General features: G+C 31.2%; 2 protein-coding genes across 2 annotated transcripts; one reads left to right on the top strand and one right to left on the bottom strand.

Moving 5' to 3' along the window:
- The first annotated feature begins 5,565 nt into the window (after positions 1-5,565).
- Positions 5,566-7,514, top strand: LOC108467205 (uncharacterized). Its single transcript, XM_017767776.2, has one exon. The coding sequence runs from the start codon at positions 5,891-5,893 to the stop codon at positions 7,001-7,003; it is 1,113 nt and encodes a 370-aa protein (XP_017623265.1). The 5' UTR covers positions 5,566-5,890; the 3' UTR covers positions 7,004-7,514.
- LOC108467206 (uncharacterized) lies at positions 7,012-9,582 on the bottom strand. The gene is made up of 2 exons (XM_017767777.2): positions 9,204-9,582; positions 7,012-7,657 (listed from the first exon to the last, which is right to left on the bottom strand). Exons 1-2 carry the CDS (start codon positions 9,330-9,332, stop codon positions 7,340-7,342), a joined length of 447 nt encoding a protein of 148 aa, XP_017623266.1. The 5' UTR covers positions 9,333-9,582; the 3' UTR covers positions 7,012-7,339.
- Between the last annotated feature and the right edge of the window lie 940 nt (positions 9,583-10,522).

Genomic DNA, 10,522 nt, shown 5'->3' with positions numbered 1-10,522 from the left:
GAGAGTGCTTTTTGATTATGTGCTCTAATGAGTACCCCCGAATATGAATTGACGGATTTCAGATTCGTACACTTCATGTGTACTACCTTTGTATCCATCAATATTTTAAATGATTCAACGGGTAAAGTTCTGATATGAGATAACATGAGTTCGAAATGAACTATTACTGGTATATACCTGAAATACATGAAAATGATATTTATTTGATATATTGAAACATGACATGGAAAATACATATATATAAAACTTGCACGATAATTATGTATATTCATGATTATGAATCATTACTAGAATAAACATACATGAAATTCATAAAATGATGATACATGAAATATTGATATAATGAAATAAATTATTTATGTTTATGAAGAAACGACAAGAGAATGATATGTATCATCACATGTAAATATGTGACTATCTTTGCTATGTTGATACAAGGAATTTATGTGATACTATGGATTTATTCACCTTTTGAACTAATGAATATAGCTTCATGAGTATTGTGGAAAGTAAAGAAATGCAAATGAAAATAAATAAATTTGGAAGAGTTAAAGTTATATAAAATCCTACTAAGCTTGGGATACTATGTATATGTGATACTATGGATTTATTCACCTTGTGAACTAATGAATATAGCTTCATGAGTATTGTGGTATCAATATTGGGTTATATTTGATATGTACAGATTTCGTATTTGAAATGAATTAATATGATTAAATTTTATACGAGCTTACTAAGCATTCATTGCTTACGTAGTTGTTTTCCTTTACTTTTCAAATTATTAGAAGCTCGATCGAGTTGGAATTTTTTTGGAGTTATACCACACTATCTATTGGTTCTATCGATACTTTTAAATATTTTGATTTGGTTATAATGGAATGTATAGGTATTCTGGTTAATTTTGGCCTATATGAGTTTTGTTAATATTAGCCATTTATTTGGCTTGTGTTTTGGCACATATTGGTTTGGTGCATATTTGTCTTAAATGTTTGATGTGTGGTTCGATTTATGGTTGTATGGTGAAAGGTAAAATGTTAGATAAAAGTGCATTTATATACATGTGTTTTGGGATGCAATAAATTGATCATGAATCAGTACCATGATATGTAATGTATATATATAACTAAATATATTAGTATTTGAATTACATTTTGGGCATCAAATGGTAAGTTTTGGTAGGTAAGTGACTTGGTTAGAAATAATGCAAATTAGCTTGGTAAACTTTAGGTAAAAATATGAATATAAGTTAGTTATACATATAAATATATTGAAAATATGAATATACCTGTTATAATCTAATATCTCGAGGTGCTTAAAAACATATTGATTGTAAGTGACAATATTATATGTTTAAAGCTTGATTTTGACTTGTTTTTGATGTCTAATTATGGTTTGTAGATATGCACAAAGTTGATTGTAGGTTGGCACAAAATTGGGTGAGAAATATGGCTTGTAAAATGGCCTATTTTCGTCCACATGGGCAGAGATATGGACGTGTGTCTCAATCGTGTGTGACACACGGTCAGGTGACATGGCCGTATGTCCCCTGTATCTTTTAATTTGCATAAGTCAGTATGCTCAAATTTTCCACATGGCCTGACCACAGGGGTGTGTGACCCCTACAGTGTTGAAAATATTAAATGTTTTTGAAAATTTTTTTGAGTTTCCAATTTTGTCCCGATTTGTTTCTAATACATAATTTGAGCCTTGAGGGCTCATATAAGGGACAATATGTATGGTTTTGATTAGTTTTTGACATGAATGATATATGATATGAAATGTTTACATTTTCTATCTATTTGATTTATAAATTTTGGTAATACTCTGTAACCCTGTTCTGGCGACGGATTCGGGTTAGTGGTGTTACAATTACGAGCACATATCCATATAGTTTTCTTTTATTAGACATAACATTGATTTAGCTAATAACGTAATTTAGTTCAATTTACTAATTGTCATATATCAATCAATTTAATTCATTCATAACATAAATAATAATTAACATATCATATAATTATTTAAGCATTTCTTTGTCACATGAATTCAACTATATACTTTCTCCATTTTCAATCATGACCATCAATTATAATTTCATTTCAATTTGATCCATTTCCACAACTTCAATATTTACTATGCAAGCAAATCTAAATACAAAATGCTTAGATATTTAATAGTTCACAAAACAACAACTAAAGTAATTCATTTATTATACAAACTTACCTAAACTAATTCTATAGCAAAAACGACTCCAAAGTCTAATCTACAATTTTTCCTTTTCCGCATTTGTCTATCAATTGATCCGTTTCTTGATCTATATAATAATTTAAATTCAATTAACCATTTAAAACAATTTAAACAAGTCAACTTATGCATATAAGCCCTTTTATTATCATTTTACACTTTTACCCTAAATTTTTACCTTTTATTCAATTTAGCCCTAATCCCGAAATTTTCAAATTTAAACACAATTAAACTCAAACCATGCTGGCCAAATTTTCCATAGTCCCTATACACCCCATATTTATTATAATTTCACAAAAATTTCATGAATTTTACTACTTTAAGAATTTAGTCCTTAAACATTAAAATCATTAAAAATCACTTTACAAAAATAGTCATATTTAGCTACCAAACTTATAAATCTACAATAAAACTTCAAAAACATCTCAAACTCAACAATGGCATAATTCAAAACATTTAACAGTCTTACGAATTAATCCTCAAGTTAGCTAGATTAAATTTCAACAATATCAAAAACATAAAAATCATGAAAAACGGGTGAAAAAATGACTTACATACATCAAATTCAATCACGGCTTTAGCTTGGTTCTTTGTTAATGGAGGAAACAGCTTTGGAAGAAAGTTGAGGAAGATAACATTGTTTTTTTTTTCTTTTTTTATTACTTAACTTATAATTATTATAAATTAAACATATTTTAATACATAAAAAATATAATTCCATCCACTAACCGGCCATTAATATCATTCAGGGTCTAATTGCATTATAAAACCCTTAATTCATGTTTTTATAACCATTTAATGCCTATAAACTAATAGCGATTAACTTTTGCAACTTTTACAATTTAGACTTTTTTTCTTGATTAACTATCCAAACGTTAAAATTTTCAGACCAAACTTGAATACACCTATATAGTCACTCTGTAAATATTTACGAGCTCAGTTTACAAAAATGTGGTCTCAATACTTCATTTTTCTAAACCACTTGACTTTAAGGACAAACAACTTGTATTTATCGTTTCATTTAATTAGCAAAAAATTTCATATCAAAAGTCAATATAATACTATATTCGACTTGTAAATATTAAATAATAATATTTACGGACTCATTCATTGGATTTGTGGTCCCAAAACTATTGTTTCTAACACCACTGAAAAAGGGCTATTACAATATGTTTCTTAAGAATGCGAATTTGTAAGTTAATTAGAATGGTTAAAATAATGGAATTGAATGGCTGTGCAAATGTGAATGGTTGAGAATTTACAAGTTAGAAATGGTGTGGTTAGGTGCTTATTTGATGTGAGAATGTTTTGGTTGATTGAAAAACTGTTGAATTGAACTGTTAGGTATGCTTTGAATTGGTTTTATGCATGTTTTAAGTGTGTTTATAGGCACCATTTGTGTATGGTTTGGTTTGGGCATGGAATAGGTACCAAAATGTAAGTTTTTGACATATTTGGCACTAAGGTATTGATACCCTGGACAAAGGTATTTGTATTTGGTATTTTTCTTCAAAAATTTTAAATATCGAACTTTAAAATGGTATCGATACTATAGTAAGATATTGGTACCTAAAGGAAAGTATTGGTACTTTAAGTCTAATATCAATACCTTTTTATTTAAACTGTTTTTTCTAAAACATCGTAGTTCAAAATGGTATTGGTACATAGCAAGAGTATTGATGCCTATTGTGAAACTTAGAAAACTTTGCAATTTGGTCATATTTCATGTTCGGGTAACAAAAGATCTTTTGTAAGCTCAATTAAGGTTCAAATTTACTTGTGTATCATAATATCTAAGTGTTTGTGACATGAATGAATATTGAATTATTTTTTTATATACTTTATTTGAAATTTTAATAATGTTGTAAAAAGGTACCTATTTGGTCTCGAGTTGATTTAAAAGCATTTGTATGTTCATATAAGACCCGGGAAAGAACGTTTATGTTATTCAATTGGTGATGGTGGTATGATAAATAATGTGAAACATGGATTTTACTGTAAATCTGTGTGTAGTTCCTTTAGTAACGGTTGTAGCATCTTCTAGCTCAGACTTGATGATTAGGTCGGGTGAGGGGTGTTATTTTTAATTAGTTTGTGATGCAGATCAAGAAGTCGGGGGAATTAAGAATAGATTGAGAAATCAAAAAAAAAGAAAGATTAAGGGAAGAACATAGGCTAATGAATGGTTAAATGATAAGTTTGAAAATGATGGTAAGAAGATAATGAGGTTGCATTCAATTGACAGACAAGTGTGAGGGATAATTTCATAGTAGAATATGATATATAAGAAAATAAGGGCAAAGTTAAAGGGAATAAGAGTGAATATATGGACTCATCAGAGCCACTGGAGAAAGACCTCACCTCAAACGTTACTGACTGCTAGTGTAGTTTTTTTTTATTAAATAATGTGTAATTTGTTTTTGAATTTTTTAAATATTAATTTTAATTAAAATATACTTAAAATAATTTGTTATTTTATTTTATCTTATTTTATATATAATTTATTTAGATATTTTTAATATATATTTAAGAATTTAAATAAATTATATTTATTTAACTCAAGGATTAACTTGTCAATTTATACCTATTCCTTTTTATTCCCTAACAATAACTTAACCAATCAAACAATGTAATACCTATTACATGTCTTGTTAACTTGTTTTACTTCATTATAATCCTATTTTATTTCTATAAAATAATATTTTATTACAATTTTATTTTATTCCAACTACCCAAATGTGACATTAATTTCTTATTATTGAAGTTAACAAATCTCAAGATAAAAGTACCACAAACCATTGTACTATACTTTGGATTACATTTTAGTTTTTTATTGAGAAAATGAGCAAATTAACCCTGTAAGCTCATCACTAGATGAGTGAATAAAACAATCCATTTGTTAAAAATTAGTATTTATATATAAGGTATAATAACAATTTTAGTCCTCAACCTTTACACATTTATTCAATTTGATCTCTACTATTTTATTGGAAGTAAATTAGAAATTTTTAAACTAATAAAGCTAAAGAGTCAAAAGACTTTAGTAACAAATTAAAAAAATCAATTAAACTCTTATAAAATTTAAAATTTATTTAAAAATCATAAAAATTATAAAACAATTATTTAAAATTTATAAAATTCTATTTTTATTAAAAATAACAATACGCTATTAAAATAAAATTTTTAAAATGAGACTTACTCTTTTATTGGGTCGATGTTATTATTTTTAATAAAAATATAATATTAAAATCCTTATAAATTTTAAATAATTTTATTGAAACCAAATGTGAGGTTATGATTGGATTTAACAAATCTAGTGGACGTAAAATATATTTTCTTAAGCTATATATCATGAAAATTTAAATGTCTTAGAGGCTTGTTTCATGAGATCATATTTAAAAGAAAATGAAAACCTTTTTTACTTCTCTCTCTCTCTATATCTCAAGGAAAAAAAAACAAAAAAAAAACCTGTTTGACAAGAAAACCTTGGAAAAACTTTTCTGACAAGAAATTGAATTACAAAACAAATAAAAAAAAGGTTAAATTGATCGATTCCCTTCAAAACTCTACTTCCTTTTAACAAATAAAAAGAGAGTAAAGGCACTCTCCCTCTTTAGTTCAACTAAAGAAAAAAACAATTCCATCCATCATGTCTCCAATAAAAACTAGCTTTATATCCTTACTTATCATCGTTTCCATGGGCGTTGCTGTCGCCGTCGCCGGGAAGACGCACGTCATCGATTTCCAATGGCCTAACCTCTACCCAGAAGGCATGGCCTGGGACCTATTAGCCCAGCACTTCATCGTCGGTTCCCTAAACCACCGTACAATCCACTCCGTTTCCGACGCAGGCGTTGTCGAAACTCTGATCTCCGATCCCGCCCTCCCTGAAAACGTTACTGTTTTAGGTCTGACGGTAGATTTCACTAAAAACCGCCTTCTCGCTTGCCTCCACTCTGTTTCCCCTCTCCCTCCATTCAACGCCCTCGTCGCCTACGACCTCCGCACCCGCCGCCGCCTCTTTCTCTCCCTCCTCCCCTCCGACCCTGATTTCCCCATCGCCTCAATCGGCCGCGGGCGTGACGTTGCCAACGACGTTGCCGTCGACTTCAAGGGCAACGCTTACGTCACCAACTCGGTCGGAAACTTCATCTGGAAAGTCAACGAAGAGGGAGAGGCGTGGATCTTCTCGAGATCTCCAGCCTTTAGCCGTTACCCATCGGTTATGGGCAAAAACGAACCGTTCAACGATTGCGGCCTCAACGGAATCGCTTACGTCAGCAAGGGATATTTACTGGTGGTGCAAAGCAATACGGGCAAGATGTTTAAGGTGGATGAGGAGAATGGGAAAGCGAGGACAGTTTTGCTGAACCAGGATTTGGTTATGCCAGATGGGATTGCGATCAGGAGAGACGGCGTCGTTTTAGTGGTGTCAACGCAAAAGCTTTGGTTTTTGAAGAGCGACGATAGTTGGGGAGAAGGGGTGGTGTATGACAAAACTGCCCTTGAGGAGGAAGGGTTCGCAACCTCAGTTGTAGTGGGTGAGGAAGGGAGGGCGTATGTGTTATATGGGCATGTGATGGAGGGTATAAATGGGAAAGAGAGGGAGGGGTTTAAGATAGTGGAGGTGAGGTCGGAGAAAGAGAGTGGGGAGGAACATGTTTGGATTTATGTGCTGCTAGGGTTAGGTTTGGCTTATTTTTTAATTTGGAGGTTCCAAATGAAACAGCTTGTCAACAACATGGACAAAAAAATCAATTAGTCTACGTCTTTTGTTTTGTTTTTTTTTTTTTTTTGTAATGAAATAATTAATTCATCTTTCATTTTGGAATTAAAAGGTCTGTGGTCTACATGAAAATTGGTGCTAAATATGTAAATGACTCCTTTTTTCTTCTCAATATTAAAAAAGAACTCTTGAACCGAAAAACTCAATATTTCATCACATAAGTCTTTCTGGTCTAGTAATGCTGGAGTAGCTACACAAATAGATACATTCATTTCTTGGGAAAAACCAAGTCTTCTAATACCTCAGCTAATTTCACTTTAGTTACAAATTCCAGGAAAATTGACAACACAAACCAACCTATTACTCGCAAAATCACAAGGCATTGTTAACGTTTGCTTCCACAAATGCTCCAACTCTGCCTTCAGGGGCTGGCAGTGGAAGTGGCAATATCGGAGACTTCTTCATCCCATTATTCTCAGTTTTTGGCTTAGATACTCCAGCCTTCTCCCTAAGCTCCTCAAGCTTCTTCATCATCTTTTTCTTCATTTCAAGTCTACTCATACGAGCTTCTGCAGGTTTCAGGAGAAGGGTAAGACCAAGAACTTCGGCAGTTAAACACTTCATCATATGTCTTCGTGAAACAGCAAAACCATCTGTTGTCGATGGTTCATGTCCTTTCTCACATTTCACCTGCAAAAGAGACAAAAGTACATGTTCGGAATAGGAATAATGATGAAATGTACTGATATTAGTCCAGTTTTCACTTAGGCCAAATGCAACGCACTCTGCAATAAAGAAACATGTTTGGATGATGATGAAATGTGAGAAAGGACTGATATAGTCCACAAAAGAGAAGGGATATCCCAGTTTTCGCTTAGGCCAAATGCAATGCACTCTGCAATAAGCCTTAGTAGTTCTAAAACTCAACTGCATCGTTCAAAACCAATCAACAAAATCTGTCTTTTCTTTTACCTAATAAAGCAATGTTGATCATCTTCAGTTCTCAACTGTTATAAAAACCTTATAAATTGTGTTACAACTGAGAAATGAGAATTCAGGCAGACTATAAATATGCAATTCAACGACAAATATAGTCCATCGACTTGTTTCACTACTCAAAACAGAGTTACTGATTACTGGAAAAGAAAATTATAGAAGAAAAGAAAGACTCTTTATCAAATTGGCCAGTCACTTATATTAAAGAAACATGAAAGCATACTAATATTAGTCCCCCTTTTCCATATTCACAGGCATAATAAGCTAGCTCACACAATTTCTTCAGATGAAAATTAAAAAGAAAGATGAAAATAGGAATAATGATGGAATGTTACTCAGTGAGCACTGAGCAAAGGTTCAAACAAGAAATCAGAACACAGAGCCAACCTAAACTGTAGTTTCCAGCATCATACAGGCTCACCTTCAATACGATATATCCAGGTAACACCATCTTCTGTGCATCATATACCTAAACAAAGCAGCTATGAACTCCTAATTTGTAATCACCTAAACTAATTACTAATATTCATACTTCTTTGAAGAAGTTCGGCTAATTTTATTCATTTACAATATGGTAAGCCATATTTGACAAAAGCCCTCTTGGTTATTAGAGACATTCATCATCTTTTTTTTTTTTTTTAAATAAGTGGGGGAAGCAGGTGTTATCCAGGGTTTGAACATTGAACTAGGTGTCAACTAAAGACTTGATATCAATGCAATTCCTTTCCCACTACATCAGTGGCTTAGTTGATGGAAATTTATTCTCTTTTAAGCTACATGTAACATACAACAGCAAGATTCAAAGCAATTATGAGAATGGCAGGCAGGTGGATAGAAGCTACAGTCAACAAGAGATTAACATTAAATTCTTGCTCATTGATGACGATGCATTCCTAAATCCTAATTTCCAAGGATTATACAAACTAAGATGAAAAGAAATGATTAACTGGTCATAAACCCAATATATTAATTATCAAATCAGTATCCAGATTACCTAACAGATTAACTTATCATTTTGCACTTATTTTTAGCTCAAAATTCTTGTTTTTTTCATTGTTCCACACCAAATGTTAATCCTTAGCAAATGAATAAACTCTGATATCACAATCTTCGGTTCATAACTTAATTAAGAAACAAATAAATATACCAAAGTGTATTCTACCCAAAACCCATCAATGATCACATGTTCTATCCATCTAATAACTTGATGAAGTAGTAACTAAAGAAGCAAGCAATTAACCTGAAGAGGAACTGTAGCTGTGTTTATCTTTGTAGCGATCATAACTGATGCTTTCATGGGTAATAAGTGTCCTTTGTCTACTGAAGTGGTAAGTGGGCTTTTCATCATCTTCAAGTTAGAGGATGCCATCTGTGTCTGGTATGTGTTACCGGCGGAAGAGCTTAGTGTCACTTTCAGCTTACGATCTATAGAGTCTATCCTTGAATCGGTGAGTTTAGTAGGTGAGGCCACGGTGGGCTTTTGTTAGAAACAAACATGGGCTGGACAGGCTTGACGATCGAAACTGCAAATAGACAAAATTGGATTATTTTTGTAGAGCTGTCCAACGATGGGGTATAGTGATGGCAAAATAGTCCCGAGCTTAAAAGCTTGCCGGTAGTGATTCGAATTTGAGAAATTTCAAGCCCATCATAAATCCAAATTTGAAAAAGTCTAAGCTTGACAAAATCTAAGCTCGAGAAAGCTCGAGCTCGTAACAGATCTATGTTAGAAACCGACTTAACCTAAGCTCGAGATAAATCAAATCAAAGTCCGAATTTAGAATTGAACAACCATAACAACTATTAATAATTAATATATTTTTTATATTACCTGAAATAAAAATAAGATATAAATAAATGATAAATTTTATTTTTTGAAAATGTATTTATAAGTATTGCATATTTATATTAAAATTTTATTAATAGGAAAAGTAATTAATAATAATTTTATGATAAATTAGAAAGTGAAATAAATTTTAAAAATATTAATTTAATATAAAATATTTTAATACTATAATTATAAATGTATAATAAATATATAAAATTATTAATTATTAAAATCTATAAAATTAAACTTTAATGATAATATAATAAATTATATTGCTAATATACAAAATAATAATAGAATATATACTGCTAATAATATTATAATATGTAACTATTATTAATACATAATATAATAATTTATTATAATGTATTAGTATTACTAATACTTAAAATAATATAATGTATATAAATATTTTAAGTTTTAAGTCTAAATTCAAAAATTAAGTCTTATTTGGGAACGACGTACCTACAATTAGGTTTTCTCTGTTTTCTTTGTCTACCAACTCATAGGTTTGGGGTTTTTTCAATTAGCATTCAATTTTTAAGGTTTCAATCAGGGATAGGAATTGTAAGCGTGAAGAGCCCACTAAAGGCATAGAGGCTGATCTAGCAAATCTAAACTTGGTCTATCTAGAGGACGATCCTATTGCGGGGTAAGAGGAGAACGATGTAGGAGAAGATGGTTTCATATTCTGTCTAGTGGGTAGGGTGTTAACAGACAGTTGTGTCCAC

Source organism: Gossypium arboreum, chromosome 2 (assembly GCF_025698485.1).
Source record: "Gossypium arboreum isolate Shixiya-1 chromosome 2, ASM2569848v2, whole genome shotgun sequence".
In the NCBI taxonomy this organism is placed as follows: Eukaryota; Viridiplantae; Streptophyta; class Magnoliopsida; order Malvales; family Malvaceae; genus Gossypium; species Gossypium arboreum.
This window is presented reverse-complemented; position numbering and strand designations above follow the sequence as displayed.